The following is a 16,581-nucleotide window of genomic DNA, read 5'->3' as shown; positions in this document are numbered from 1 at the left end:
CTTAGTGTGTTATTTTTGTTGTTTTACTACTTTTAAAAAAAAAACAAAAAAAATAATAAATATTTTAAAGATAAAGAAAAAAAATCTATATACTTAAAAAAAAAAAAACTTGTTAGGTAACTTTTAGTTACTAAACAGTGTATGAGACTTAGATCAGGTAGAGTGCTAGAACAAGAAGTCCATTCACAATCTCTAATGTCTCAACAAAATGATAACATGTCTGCTCAAGGGGGTGATCATGTTGATCAAGATCCCTTGGGAGCTGAAATGCTTCGACCTCTCAAGGACTATTTGCACCCTCCGAGGCAAACTACTCCCTCTTGCATTGTACTTCCAGTTAACCATCATAGATTCAACTTTAAACCGGGTACCATTCAGATGTTACCTACTTTTCATGGTATGGATTCGGAAAATCCGTACACTCACATGAGAGAATTTGAAGAGGTCTGCGGCACTTGTGTCGATCAGAATGTCAATGAGGATACTGTGAGGCTAAAATTGTTCCCATTTTCATTAAAAGACAAAGCTAAAATGTGGTTAAACACATTAGAGTCGAGATCAATAGGAACATGGAGAGAAATGCAAACTAAATTTTTAAAGAAATATTTTCCGGCCAATAGGACAGCATCCCTTCAAAGACAAATGATGAACTTTGCTTGTAAACCCACCGAGTCATTTGCTCAAGCTTGGGATCGTTTCAAAGATCTACTTCTTACTTGCCCACATCATGCTTTTGAGCAGTGGCGGGTGGTTAGTTTTTTTCATGATGCCTTAACCCCTAACCTTAAGATGTTAGTGTCGACCATGTGCAATGGTGAATTTTATGAGAAGACACCTGAAGAAGCTTTTCACTTTTTCGACACTTTAGCTGAGAATACTAGGAATTGGGAGGTAAGTCCATTGTCTTTGGAAGACTCAAGAGAGCATGTCAGTCCACAACCTCGAGGAAAATTTCAAATAAGTGAAAGTGATAACATCAATGCCCGGTTAACAGCATTAACAAAGAAGATGGAAGAATTAGAGTTAAAAAAAACCAAGGCCGTCCATGAGGTGGAAGTCCTTTGCGTGGTTTGTGAGACGAATGGCCATATGACAGAAGATTGTCCTACCATTCCTGCTTTTAAAGAGGTCCTCTATGGCCAAGCATCTGGAGTACAACCACGTCAGACAGAGGGTAGGCCTTATCAGAATCAGAATCAGAGTGGGAACTACTTAGGGTACAATCCTAATTCCAATACATACCACCCCAACTCCCGTAATCACCCTAATTTTTCATGGAGAAATGATTCTGCCGCCCAACCCCATGCACCATTCCCCTCACAGCCACAGTCTTACCAACCAAACCAAGGGTCATCTGGTGCATATCAACCTCCTCATAAGAGATCTCTAGAGGACACCCTACAACAATTCATGCAAGGTCAAATAGGAACTAATACCCAAGTAGCCAAGTTTCAAGAACAAACAAATAGGGCTCTAGAAGACATGAGAAGTCAGCTAACTAAGTTGACTCAGACCTTGAGTGTTAGAGAACCAGGAAAGTTTCCCTCACAACCAAGTCCGAACCCCGTAGGTCAAGCCCATAGAGCCGAAGGGTCATCTAGTGAGAATCATGAACAAGTCCAGTCTGTCACTGTCCTTAGGAGTGGGAAAGTAATTGAGAAACCTAAGGACCCTAGGACAATGTGGCCTACCATTAGTAAAAAAGACCAAGGGCATGATGAAATGAATGATGAGGAAGTGAATGAAGGAAGTAAAGAGGGTAAAAAGAAAGCTGAGAAGGAAGAAAGAGAGCAAGAGAGAAAGCAAAAGGAAAAAGGGAAGAGTGTTGAAGAGAGATCCAAATTTGAACCTCGACCACCCTTTCCTCAAAAATTAACCCAATCAAAAAGAGATAAAACAAATGCAGACATATACGAAGTATTCAAACAAGTAAGGATAAACATTCCTTTATTGGATGCAATTAAGCAAACACCTTCGTATGCTAAGTTTTTGAAGGATCTCTGTACAGTCAAAAGAAAAATCAATGTGCGGGAAAAAGCATTCTTAACAGAACAAGTAAGTGCTATCCTTCAATTTAAGACCCCTCCAAAGTACAAGGACCCAGGATGTCCTACCATTGCTTGCATAATTGGAAGACAAAAAGTCGACCAAGCACTTCTTGACCTAGGGGCTAGTGTCAATCTGTTGCCTTTTAGTGTCTATCAGCAACTAGGGTTAGGAGAACTCAAGCCCACTAGGGTCACTCTTCAATTGGCTGACCGATCAGTAAAAGTTCCTCGTGGGATTGTGGAGGATGTCCTAATCCAAGTGGACAAATTCTATTTCCCAGTGGACTTTATTGTCTTAGATACCCAGCCCCACCAGGGTCCTCAGTCACCTATTCCCGTTATCCTAGGGAGACCATTCCTTGCTACTTCGAATGCAATCATCAATTGTAGGAATGGGATCATGAAACTATCATTTGGGAATATGACGGTGGAGATGAATGTTTTCAAGGTAACTAAGCAACCAAATGACGAAATGGAATTGGAGGAAGTAGATTTAATCCAGACCTTAAGTGAAGAATACTTTGAGGAGGCTCTTTATGAGCAGGTTATTTATAAATTAGAGAAGCAAACTTCGAAAGGGATAGAGCCTGACGTTGAGTCAGCCAGGGTGATCACACAACTGATGCTTGGCCTAGAGCCATTGAAATTACCTGGGAATGAAACCACACCATCTTTGGTTCGTCCACCCCAACTTGAGAGAAAACCATTGCCGAATCACCTTAAGTACGCATTCTTAGGTGAAAGGGAGTCTTTGCCAGTAGTGATTTCATCAAGCCTAGAATTGCATCAAGAGGAAGCATTACTAGATCTCCTCAGAATGCACAAAAAAGCTATAGGATGGTCTATCTCTGACCTACATGGCATTAGCCCCCTCACCTGCACCCATAGGATATTCTTAGAGGAAAATGCGAAACCTGTAAGGCAAATGCAAAGGCGTTTGAACCCGAACATGAAAGAAGTTGTCCGGGGAGAGGTTCTTAAACTGTTAGATGCAGGTATCATCTACCCCATCTCAGATTCCAAATGGGTCAGTCCGACTCAAGTTGTACCTAAGAAGTCAGGAGTCACTGTGATAGCAAATGAGAACAATGAGCTCATCCCTACGCGCATCCAGACTGGATGGCGTATGTGCATTGATTATAGGAAGCTCAACTCTGTGACAAGGAAGGATCATTTTCCGCTTCCATTTCTAGATCAAGTCTTAGAGAGAATAGCGGGACATGCCTTCTACTGCTTCTTGGATGGGTACTCTGGGTATAATCAAATAGAAATTGCGTTAGAGGATCAGGAGAAGACCACATTCACTTGTCCATTTGGGACATTTGCTTACAGACGAATGCCATTCGGTCTATGCAATGCCCCTGCAACATTTCAAAGATGCGTGATGAGCATTTTTAGTGAATTGGTAGAGAATGTGGTGGAAGTTTTCATGGATGACTTCTCAGTGTATGGAGATAGCTTTAATAGTTGTCTGAAAAATTTAGAAAGAGTCTTAGAGAGGTGCAAGGAAACGCATTTAGTGCTAAATTGGGAGAAGTGCCACTTCATGGTCACTCAAGGAAGTGTCTTAGGACACATTGTTTCTTCTAAGGGTATTGAGGTCGATCAGTTTAAGGTTGAATTAATTCAAAAATTACCCGCCCCAAAGAATGTGAGGGATGTTAGGTCTTTTCTTGGCCATGCTGGTTTTTATAGGCGCTTTATTGCTTCATTCAGTACCATAGCCAAACCTTTATGTCGCCTTTTAGTCCTAGACATGCCCTTTGAGTGGACCAGTAAGTGTCAAGCTGCTTTTGAGAAATTAAAAAACTCACTTGTTTCTGCACCTATCATTCAGTCCCCTGATTGGTCCCTACCATTTGAGCTGATGTGTGACGCCAGTGATTACGCGATAGGAGCCGTGTTAGGTCAGAGGAAAGACAAGAAACCTTATGTGATATATTACGCTAGCAAAACTCTTAATGAGGCTCAAAAGAACTACACCACGACAGAGAAAGAGTTGCTAGCAGTTGTCTACGCCCTAGACAAATTCCGGTCTTACCTCGTGGGGTCACTGGTGATTGTTTTTACTGACCATGCTGCTCTTAAATATTTATTAACAAAGCAAGATGCAAAACCCCGTCTCCTTAGATGGATCTTATTGTTACAAGAATTCCATATCGAGATCAGAGACAAAAAAAGGGTAGAAAATGTGGTAGCCGATCACTTGTCTCGTCTACCATGCCAAAATCTTAATCAATTTGAAAACCCAATCCAAGATTCCTTTCCTGACGAACAATTGTTTCAAACAAACACTCAAACTGAACCACTCACCTTTCCATGGTACGCTGATATAGCAAATTATCTAGTCACTAGACAGATCCCAGATTATTGGTCCAAACTAGATAAAGAAAAATTTTTTAGGAAGGTGGTGACATTTTTCTGGGATGACCCGTATCTGTTCAAATATTGTCCTGACCAAATCATTCGTAGATGCATCCCTAATCATGAACAACAAAGTGTCATAAATTTTTGTCACACTCTTGCTTGTGTAGGCCATTTTTCCATCAAGAAAACAGTTGCAAAAATTCTACAAAGTGGATTTTATTGGCCAACATTATTTAAGGATGTGTACAGATTTTGTTCAAGTTGTGATCGATGTCAAAAACTAGGCAGTCTATCCAAGAGAAACATGATGCCATTACAACCAATCCAGGTGTTAGAAGTCTTTGACTGCTGGGGTATAGACTTTATGGGTCCATTTGTTAGTTCGTTTGGGCATGAGTATATCTTACTTGCTGTTGACTATGTGTCCAAATGGGTTGAGGCAATCCCGACAAGGAGCAATGACCATAGGATTGTGGTGAAATTTTTAAGGGAAAACATTTTTAGTCGGTTTGGGATGCCACGAGCGATCATTAGTGATGGGGGTTCCCATTTTTGTAACAAGGTCGTGGCAGGTCTCATGAAAAAATATGGTGTGTTGCACAAGATTTCCACGTCGTACCATCCCCAAACCAGTGGTCAGGCTGAGCTAGCTAATAGGGAGATTAAACATATCTTAGAAAAGACCGTTGCCACCAATCGCAAAGATTGGTCTTTGAGATTAGTAGACGCTCTTTGGGCATATAGGACTGCATATAAAACGATCTTGGGAATGTCTCCATATAGATTAGTGTATGGTAAACCTTGTCATCTTCCTGTGGAAATTGAACATAGAGCATATTGGGCAATTCAAAGAATCAACAAAAGTTTGATCGAAGCAGGCTTCTCTAGGAAGCTCCAATTAAATGAGCTTGATGAAATAAGAAAAGATGCATTTGAAAATGCACGACTGGCTAAGCTTCGCATGAAAGAGTTGCATGACCGACGCATCATTAGGAAAAGCTTTCATGTCGGGCAACAGGTACTTTTGTATGATTCTCGATTGCATTTATTCCCAGGAAAATTAAAATCAAGATGGGTTGGCCCCTTCATAATCAAGTCCATCTCGGAATATGGGGCTTTCGAAATTGAAAATCAAGAGTCAGGGCAATGCCTTAAGGTCAATGGTCATAGGTTGAAACCTTATCAGTATAGTTATGAGGAAGACGAAGGAAGTGTGGATTTAGGGGATCCACCATTAAATGAGTAAAAGAGGTTTCGTATCGTCTGGGAATCTGACGTTAAAAGACCACCTTTCCATTTAGGTTAAATGGATGTCTTTAGGTCCAGGACATTAATAACAACCCCTGTAGCTATTCAGGGTGAAGAAAACATCACATATTCATGCATCGATGACCGCCAGGTATGTCTATCCTCTATCTTTTCTATTATTGTCGATTGAGGACAATACGCAATTCAAGTTGGGGGGTAAGGTGGGAATTGTTGTTTTGTGTGGTATATGTGATTTTGATTTTATGAGGCCCCTTCAAAAAAAAATTATTAAAAAATATATAATAAAATAAAAACTTTATTTTCTTAATATATATATATATATATAAATATAAGAAGGAGACAAACTCAACGCCGATGACAACTATTTATTTATTTTTTGGGCAGAGCAATCACACTACCCTATAAAGGAAACGACACACTTCCCTATAAAGGAAAAGGAGACGCGGAACGTTGAAAAGAAACACCGAACGTTGAAAAAGGAGACGCCAGACGTGACCCTGCACTTGTGGCACGTCTCGAGCCAAGTGTAGTTGTTGGAATGGTGACTTCCACAGCCCTATAAGAGACCCCGTATCTGCATGAGGCAAGCCACACTTCTTTGAGCTCAGTCTTCTCTCATTTGTGTTATTCTCCGATCAGGTACTCTCGTTCCTTTTGTAAGGTTCATTATTTTGTTTTACTTTTCTTTTACTATAGTTCTGTTTTAAAAAAAAATGAATCTTCAGCTCTTGAAAATTCGTAAGTACTATCCATCTCTCCCACAAAATGATTTAAAAAAGATTTATGCCACTAGGTGTGAAAGACTTCGGATGTTGATGTATAAAAATATCCCTGAGGATATTCGCTGGTTAATTGAAGCAAAAGTTCGATTTCTTGGCAAAACCTCACCTAGTTTTAAGCATTTTCCAGGATTGGGAAAGAGTAGTTTTTCGAAAAAAAGAAGAGCGAAAAGATTAAATGGTTGTCACAAATGTGCTCGATGGACTTGTAACACACGATGTAAATCTGTGGGGTTTACTTCCATAAATCGAGATGATAAAATTTGTTTCATAAAGGATGGGCTGAGTAAGGAGTCTTTGGATGATATCCGATTGACTCTTGAGACGCATCCGTGTGGAATAGTGCAACGAGAAATTCTTGCTTTATGGACCCAGTTTAGAAGTGACCACCAACGCTATAGTCTTGGGAATCTGACTATAATTGACCCTGTTTGCCAATCTATAAGAAAATTGGATGGGAAGCCTATCCCCGCTTCATAGAAGGTGTTTAAGCCGTTTCTGGACGTAAAACCAGAGGAAGATGTGAGCCACAATCACAACTACTTGTATATACGCATGATTTTTGTTTATGTTTATTTATTGTTGAATTTCTATGTAGTTACTTTTGATTGCCAAACCTCTTTAACCAGTTCTACTTTCAGGGCATACATAAAGAACTAACATAAATGGAAGGCCAGCCAGTTCGTCGAATCAATACCATATGTGTACTATGTGGCTCTCAACCTGGGAGCGATATTTGTTACACACTTGCAGCAAGCGAACTTGGCATAAAATTGGGAGAGAGAAAAATTAATTTGGTCTATGGAGGGGGAAGTCGTGGATTGAATGGATGTGTTTCACAGGCTGCACATCTTGGGCAATCATATGTGGTAGGTATTATGCCAATCCCTTTGGCTGATCCACAGATTTCCGGGTACACACGAGGTCAACTTATAAGAACGACTTCTATGTCTGAGCGCATGGCTTGTAAGATTTATCAGTCAGACGCCTTCATTGCTTTGCCAGGAGGTTTTGGTACACTTGAAGAAATCTTTTGTATAATCTCCTGGGCCAAGAGCAATCTCCATACCAAACCCATTGGACTTTTAAATATTAACCATTTTTTTGATGGGTTGCTCTCTTTTCTTGATCAGGCTGTGGAACAAAAGTTCATTTCTCTTTCTGCAAGAAATATTCTCATTTCCGCATCCACCATTGAGGAGCTACTAGATAAATTACACACTTATGTTCCACAGCATGATCCTTACGAGCCTCAGATAGACTGGTCTAAGGTAATTGGAAGCAAGCGCAAAAGGGGTCCGATTAATTTAGATTTATCCCTCTAAGGAGAGCAAGTCTATGATAACATGGCTGAGTAAGGAGTACTTTTCTGTACTCTTGAGACGCATCTGTTTATTTTGACTTGCATGAATTTTTTTTATGTTTTGTTTTAAAAAATTATGGAATGTTGTTAGGCAAGTCTATGATAAGATGGCTGAGTAAGGAGTACTTTTTGTACTCTTGAGACGCATCTCTTTATTATATGACTTGCATGAATTTTTCTTATTTTGATGTGAAAAAGAAAAAAATATAAAAAATATATGTAGGGTATTCTCACTTGTTTGTTGAAGATTTAGCAGTTCACAGTAAACTTACAGACTCGTGGAGTTACAGGTATTCCTAACAAACCCTATTTTATTACTGCAATTCAAGTTGGAGGGAGTAAGGTATATTTATGAACTATCTAGTCCATGTTTAACTGTGAATTTGTAACTGCATGCTTGTAATTTTATGTGAATTATTTACTTTTATCTACTCCTATTAAAAATCAAAAAATTGTGCGTGCTTTAAATAATGCTATCCCTAAAGCTTTGGAGTTATAAACTGACAGCCAGTTGAATTTGCAGTATGAATCATGAATGCATTAATTTCTTATTTGAAACCGTAGATATGTGGGATTAGAATAAGTGATTTGCATGCATCGGGTGTTCAATAATTAGAAATTGGTTTATCGGTCATAAAGTCAAAGGCAATGGTAATTAGCACACTGCATGATCCCTTAACAGAAGTGGAGACTATTACCCGAGTGAGTGTTTGAGCCTAATGATCATTAATTCTGAGTGAAATAACACTTATTCTAAATGCGTTTTATTGTTGATCTCATATTTTCAATAGCTTCAAAACATCAATTTGCTTTGAATGTCTAGTATGATGGCGGATGAATTTGGCTGATTTCAAACTCTGAATTAGTTGACTGAGTAACATCGTTTTATAGAAGCATGATAGGGGATCAATTTCTTTCAATTTGGACCTATTAACCTTTTTCTTTCTTCACATTAACCCCCTTGCTAGCCCATTTGAGCTGTTCTTAGCATAATTCCTTTCATTACCCTCGTCTAACCTAGAACCATATGAAGTTTATCCAACCTGGTGTGTTTTTAGGAATCAGTCTATCTCGGTACTTTCATATTAAAAAGAAAAAAAAAAAAGAGAAAGAAAAGAAAAAAAAAAGAAAAAAAGAAAAAATGGAAGTTCTCTTAGCTTTTCAGCACGAGTGTTTCAAAATAAATGCTGAAGAAAAAAAATATATGTTTAATTTGATATTAGTGTCAAAAAAAAAAAAAAAATCCCAACACACCCTTTGCACACTTTACCCTTTTCTTTGACAACCCATATTAACCTCATAGCCCCATTACAACCCAGTCTGGTCCCTCTTGATGCTATAAATCATGTGATCTTAGGATTCGAGTTCAGAGTAAAGAATTCTGTTTAAATTCAGAAGTTATTTATCTATGGCATTATTCCAGTCATGAAGCTATGTTAAATTCCCTATTCTTTCATGAAAATACGTTCTTTGTATTTGGGACGACACCGAGTTTGAACTTGTTTTACATTTACTCTTAAAACGGTGGCTCCCTTGTGTGTACACCCAAGGAATCATTTTTTTTATTTGAGGGAAAATCCATAGTAAGGTTTGAAGTCGAAACTTCGAGGGAATAAAGTAGAATAATGATCATCCTAATTGCCATTCCTAAGATTGTATAACCTTTGACCGAAATCTAATTTAGAATATTTGACTGTATGACAGATGGCTTGTTCTGTTCTATGTATTTCCGTTTAGAATTTGAAATTTTTATATTCATGTGATTATTGTGAATAAATCTGGCCAGTGTAAAGTTTAATTGCTATGGGACTAGCAATGTTTAAGTTGGGGGGTGTGATTAGTGATCAATTTTGTAAAAATTTTATTATAATTTCACCCTTATTTTGATCTTAAAATGGTTTAAATTGAATATTATTATGCATTTTGAAATTTTGTGCATGTTTAAAAATATTAATATAAAAATATATAAAATATAAAAAAATTAAATATAATATATATAATAATATAATATATATATATATAATAATATAAATATGGAAAGCCCAGGCCCAAGCCCAACACATGGAAAGCCCAGGCCCAAGCCCAACACAAGGAAGGCCCAAGCCCAAGCCCAACACAAGGAAGGCCCAAGCCCAAGCCCAAAACAAGGAAGGCCCAAGCCCAACACAAGGAAGGCCCAAGCCCAAAAATATGAAAAGCCCAAGTCCCACAAATTGATGACATCATCGCTTACATCATGGGTTGGAGTGACATCATTGCTTACATCATGAGTTGGAATGACATCATCGCTTACATCATGTGTTAGATATTTTATTTATCTTTGTATTTTTAAATTAGTTATTTTATTTTTCTTTAGATATTTTGTATTATTAAATTATATAATTGAGTGGTCTCTATTGCATCTTTTACCCTATAAATAGAGCACTTAGGGTGCATTTGTAACCATTCAATTTTCCTATAATGAAAGTATAGTTATGTTCTTGAAATTTCTCTCTCAAAATTTTCACTTTAGTTTCAATATGATTTCGTTCTTAGAATTTCTCTCTTAAATCTTCAACCTTTGTTTCCATATAGTTGTATTATGTTATTCATATTATCTTTTCATTATATACCGCCTATATGATCGGTTAAAAAATAGTCTTTCAATTCTTGTCTTTTCATTATAAACCGCCTATATGGTCGGTTAAAAAATAGTCTTTCAATTCTTGTCTTTTCATTATAAACCGCCTATATGGTCGGTTAAAAAATAGTCTTTCAATTCTTGTCTTTCCATTATAAACCGCCTATATGGTCGGTTAAAAAATAGTCTTTCAATTCTTGTCTTTTCATTATATACCGCCTATATGGTCGGTTAAAAAATAGTCTTTCAATTCTTGTCTTTTCATAAAAACCGCCTATATGGTCGGTTAAAAAATAGTCTTTCAATTCTTGTCTTTTCATTATAAACCGCCTATATGGTCGGTTAAAAAATAGTCTTTTAAATACTGTCTTTTAATTCCCGTCATTTAAATTCCTGCCAATTTATTTTAAAAATGAAGATGAGTAGCTAAATCCGATCTTGGGTTAAGGCAAGGACAGTGTCCAACGCCAATGATTCCCAAAGAAAGCTGCGCTTCAATTGTGTAATATTAATCTGATTTAATTTGAGCAGTGTGCGTATAGTGTATCCTTGAGTTTGGATTGGAGCATAAGCCTAACTTAGAGTTTCCATGCCACGTATGGAGATTGCTAGACCTGGAAATGTTTTCATACCCAAGCCCAAATGATTAATCTGTACCTATAAATTCTATCTGTGGGATATAATTCAATTTATGATAATTGCTTGACTTAGAATTTCCATGCCATGTATGGAGATTGCTTAAACAAGAATTATCATTATCTTGAACTAAAATTACTCATAGATCTGCAAAACTTAATTCAGATGAATATTATTGATCTTTTCTATTAAGTTGGGAATTAATTGGTTTTGACACTGAAATTGTCTTGACCCAAGCTACTTAAACTCATTGTTAATTTAGTTTTAATCATTTCCTTTAGATTATCTTAATCACCTCTTAAAATCAAATATTCAGTGATTTCTGTTTTCATCCAAAATAATCTCCCTGTGAACCGACTCGGACTCACCGAATTATAAATTTAAAATTGTACTACACGCACACTCGCACACTGGCGAGTATAATCGCCCTATATCTGCTTTAACAAAAGGATTAATGTTTGATAAATTTGGTTGTTGTTTTGATAAATAAATGTGCAGGGTAGCGTAGCAGTCATTATGTCGAGTGGGTATGATACTTCTTTGGTTTTTTGGACATAACTTTCTCATATGAGCTCCAATTGAGGTTATTTAAAGTCCTTTGGAAAGATAAGAGAATTATCTATAACTTTAATGTTTTGAGTTTTAAGAGATTCAAGCTGAATCAAGGTGTAAATCAGGTATGAAATTGATGCACCTATACTATTAAGGCTTAGAGTCAAGTATTGAAGGAAGATGGATCCGAACCAAGATAAAAGCCAAAAAGAAGACATGAACGAGTGGCCCCTCACTCGGTTATGGGGAGACCAAATTTCCCTCACTTTTCATGACCCACTCGGTTATGCCAAGTGGGTACGACACTACTTTTGTTTTTTAGCTATAACTTTCTCATACGAACTCAGATTGAGCTAATTTAAAGTCCTATGGAAATCTAGGAGAATTATCTACAACTTTCATGTTTTGAGTTTTGAGATATTCGAGCTCAATCAATGTGAAAATCAGGAATGAAGTTGAGATATGGGAACCACCCAAAACCAAGCCAAGGAAAAGGGCAAAAGAAGGCATGATCGGGTGGCCCCCCACTCGGTCATGACCAAGTGACACCCCACTTGGTCATGGTCGAGTGGGCTTGGGCCAATCTCTCATCTTTTCCCTCTCAGATGGGCTGCGAAATCATCGAAATGGGCCGCGAGATTCTCACCCCGATTCTCGCACGTCTTCTCTCTCCTCCGCTATAAATATGAGACCATGCCTTCATCACAAGGTACGCAATTTTGAGTGATTAAAGCATCATTTCGTATTTTCTCGAGATCTGACTTAAGCTTCGGAGGGTTTACGTGGGGACCCCCCACCCGCGTTCTAACGGTGCTCTCGTTTTGTAGGTCACTCGTCGCCCTCAGGTCACTCGGTCATTGTAACGACCCACTCCCACTTACGGGCGCCACCGGTAAATAATCGACCGGATTACTCACCCGACAACCACAACTGAAGGGTTGGACTATGTTTCAACAGGAAACGCCCTAGGTGGGAACTAGGCTTCGTCCTTCCCTTCGCTCCACTCAGGAATCGATCCCAACTCAAATAAGAAAAATCCAGCGGATCCAGACCCGAAACCCGAGTGAGCTTCACCTCTCTTTAGCTCACCCCATAGCAAGCCAAAGGTGACCCAGTGTAACCGGTGTTAAGAGAATAGGAAAAGAAGTAAGTATACTTCCAAAAATGCCCTTGAGGAAGTGATGATCCTTGAGATTGAGAATGCCCATGAGAAGGGTATTTCGGTAATTTGGATAGAGAAATCCAATAAAGGGGTATTTTGGTAAATTAAAAATAATTCCTATGAAGAATTAGGTGTGTAAGTGAATAAAAATCCCAATTTGGTATTTATGTGGAGATATATGGGATTAATAAATTCACAATGAGTAATTGGGAATTTTGGAATTTAATTCCATAAAGGAAATTTAATTTTGAAATAGGGAAAATGGTGAATATTAAATTATTTGAGGAGAATAATTATATTTTCCCTAAGTTGTGAATTAATGTGGTAATGCCACTTGGAGAGATGAGATTAAACTTGGAAGCCAAGGTTAGTGTCTTGTTGTGACACTTGGCATTTTGTGGTTCAAGTATAATTGGGTGAATTAAATAAATGCAAAAGTTATGATAATTGGTCTTGTAAGCATTTAATGAGAGGCATAATTATATGGATTAAAGTAAATCCAAAAGAAAATGGTAAATGGTCACCATTAATGCCTTGGAAAATATGAGGGATTTATTTAAATGAGAAAGTATTATGTCTTTCAAGTGGTCTCTCATGTGATGGTTATGAAAATAGTCTCATTTAAGTAAATGAGAAATAAATGAAAAATGCAAGTGATCTAAGGGCTTAGATGCATTCTTGAGAAGTAGAATGAATCCAAAGGTGAGGATTCAAAGAGAAGAAATGGCATGGATTGCCAAATATTAAGAGATGAGTGATAGCATGCATATTTAAGCTATATTTTGGCATTTCACCTCAATATTATTACACCATTTGAAGTAATTTTTGCTAATCTTTCATTGTTTCTATCTTATTATACTTCAAACCATCCTTACACTATTTTCTATCTTACTCCTATGGATCCAGGCTTTAGGGAACATTGGATGGGCTAGAGAAGTGGCTCAACTAAAGGAGTTTGGGCTCAATCTTGGGCTGCTCAATTTTGCTGTTCTTGGGCTCACTTATTTTCTGTTGGGCTAGGCCCAACCCTAGCTCCCTAGCCTTTCCTTTCTTAGCCATGTATTTAAGGCCTCTTAGCATTAATTTCCAGACATGAGGAGATAGAGAGCGAGGAGAAAAGAGGGAAGATTCTGGCCGTTTGTGGTTGTTAGCATTTTTCTGTTTTCATCATCTTTTGTTCCATTTTTGTTTTTCCTTGCTGTAATGATAGGCTAGAGCATTTGTAACCGGTTGTGTATCTTGAATCCATATGGAATCTGAGTCCCGGATGAGCTACAAAAACATGGTTTGTTTGTTTTAATCTTTTTCATTTCCATTTGGTTTAGTTTGAGCAGATTTGTGAATGCATGGAGTTCATGGCAGGTTTGTGTGAATTTGCATGGTTTCATTTTCTGTTAAATGCTTAAGAGAATAGAATGTTATAGCCAGTTGGTATAACATCTCGGAAATGAACATTAAGTGCTTGAACGGTTGTTCTTGCATAGGTCCGGATAGGTTGAATAGAGAGTGAATGGTTGCATTTTGTTTACAAGAGATTTCTGTATTCATTTTGTTGTTCCAATCATTCTAATCCTTGGACGGTTGTTGGGGATGGTTTGAGTTTGTTTTCCGGAGATCAAAACATCTAGCAAGCCAAGATATATAGGTTGGACGAGGAAGATTTCATATAGGGGACAAATACACAGCCGGTTGCATTCCTTTTATTGATTTTCATCCATCATTGTCTTTCTGTTTTGATAATTAGTTTTCTGTCAAAAAAAACCCCCCCTAAACAAACTATTATTTGTATTGGTTCTCCTTTGTTGGTAGAAGAAGGTGAGGCTCTTTGAGAGATGACCTAGGGTGCACTTTGCTGCAAACTAGAGAAGAGATACATAGATCTCTAATTCTGGAGTGGTTCGACAGCCGGTCAATGAGTGGTTGAGATTAAATCTTTCAAAAGCACTTGGATTGTGCTTTAAATTGAAGGTTGAGATCTTCTCTTATAAAGTGAATAAAATCCAATGGATGAGAGTAATCAAGACCAAAGCACATGGATTGTGCTTTTTTGTGTGGTTGGGATTTTCTTTCAAAAAGCAAATGGAAATCAAGGGCTAAGATCAAGTCTTGAAATTGAGATTTCAAGACAAGAGTAGTATTTAAAGGGAAAGTAAGCCCTTGTCTCAAGTTTTGCCATTTCAAAGAGAGAAAGAAAATGAGAGGAAGGAAGAGTTGTCTTCCAAGAAGAAGAAAGGGAGAAAATGAAAGAATGGAGAAGAAAGGAAGATCAAATCAAGGTAAGTTCCATTCTTCTCTTCTCTACTTAGTGATCTTATATGCAAGGAAAGTGAGTTTTTGTTTTAATGCCATCCTAGATGGGAGAAGAGAATGGGGAAGCTCTCTTGAGAAGAAGATTTAAAGCTTCAAAGAGAAGATTGTTAAGGTAAGGGATGGCCCCAACTGGTGGAGGCCTTGCATTGCATTGTAAGTAGGTTGCATAAATCTTTATGTATCTTTTTGCATGCTTTACTTGTTCATGAGACCTATGGCCATGGGGGGGTGGGAAAGAAGTGGTAGGTTGATGCCTCAAACCATGTTGGGTTGTGAGGATGGAATGACCTAACCATACTTGCATGCATTTGTTATTACATAGACTTGTTATGCTTGTATTTACTTTGCATATGCACCCTTACTGAGCTTTTGAGCTCATGAGGTTTTATCCTCCCCTTGTAGGTTGTTCTTATGCCAAAGAAGAAAAGGGAATGTGTTGGAAGCTTGTGGTTGAAGCTTATGGTGTATCATTTTATTTTTGTTGTAAAGCTAAGGTTATGGCTTGAGAAGCCTAGGTTTGTGGTGTTCAATTTGTGGTTTAATGGCTTAGGGAAGCCTATTATTGGTAAGTGCTTCATGTGATGTATGTTAAGGGTTGCAAGGGCTTGTGAAGGCCTAGAACCATGAATGTAATTTATTTTGGAACAAATTGTGAGTTTGGAGAAAAGAATTTTTGTTGTAAAAATAGGCTTGGAAATTGGAAATGTGGAAATTTTCAATGCATTTTTTTGGAGTGGAATTTCTGGAAAATTTGGGGTTTTATAGCCCAAAGAAAAGAAAAAAAAAAGAAGAGAAAATGAGGGAACCAGCAGTTGGAAGCTGCTGGAAATCAGCAGCAGCAGGCTGCAGCCTGTGCGCGGGCTGGGCCGCATGGGCGGCCGCGCGCGCGAGCAGGCGGCCGAGCGCAGGCAGGCGCGCGCGCAGGCGGCCGCGCCCATGTGCGGGCGCGCGCGGGCGGCCGCCCGACATGCGCGGCCAGCCCGTGCAGCCAGCGCCCAGCGGGGCCCCGCGCGGGCCCCGAGCGTGCCAATGGGCCCCGCCGGCCAATTTTTTTAAAAAATTGGAATTTTGGGAGAAATTGGGGCATTTCTAAATCGATTTTGGGCCCCGGAGGAATTTTCAAAGCAAATGGATTTTCGAGCATTTTTGGAGAAAACACCGAAAATTTGGAAATTTGAAAATGATGAGTTTTTCCTCCAAAATTGGTGATCCATCAATAGATTGGTTTAAATGGTGATTTTTTTGGAGCCCGGTAAAATTCTTCGATGAAAAAGAATTAACGAGAAAATGGCGATTGGGCGCCTGAAGGAGATTTTCCTTATAGCCAATGCAGTATGGCTAAAGCCCAATTCTGCTAGCGAATCCTGGGATTTCGCGAAGGGAAGGTCGAGCCTAGTTCCCACCTAGGGTGTTTCGTCTTGAAACATGGCCCACCCTTCGCCAAAGGCAGGGCAGGTGGACAATTCGGGTGATTG

The 16,581-nt window shown here is 38.5% G+C and overlaps 1 protein-coding gene across 1 annotated transcript; it reads left to right on the top strand.

Moving 5' to 3' along the window:
- The first annotated feature begins 216 nt into the window (after positions 1–216).
- Positions 217–7,740, top strand: LOC127812730 (uncharacterized). The gene is made up of 7 exons (XM_052353253.1): positions 217–1,174; positions 1,217–1,682; positions 1,935–2,055; positions 2,950–4,537; positions 5,042–5,571; positions 6,428–6,563; positions 6,699–7,740. The coding sequence occupies exons 1-7, from the start codon at positions 217–219 to the stop codon at positions 6,941–6,943; spliced, it is 4,044 nt and encodes a 1,347-aa protein (XP_052209213.1). The 3' UTR covers positions 6,944–7,740.
- Positions 7,741–16,581: the final 8,841 nt, after the last annotated feature.

The sequence above is a fragment of the Diospyros lotus genome, chromosome 11 (genome assembly GCF_014633365.1).
Source record: "Diospyros lotus cultivar Yz01 chromosome 11, ASM1463336v1, whole genome shotgun sequence".
NCBI classification, from domain to species: Eukaryota; Viridiplantae; Streptophyta; class Magnoliopsida; order Ericales; family Ebenaceae; genus Diospyros; species Diospyros lotus.
The sequence above is the reverse complement of the archived record's forward strand: the minus strand, read 5'-3'. Positions and strand labels throughout refer to the sequence as shown.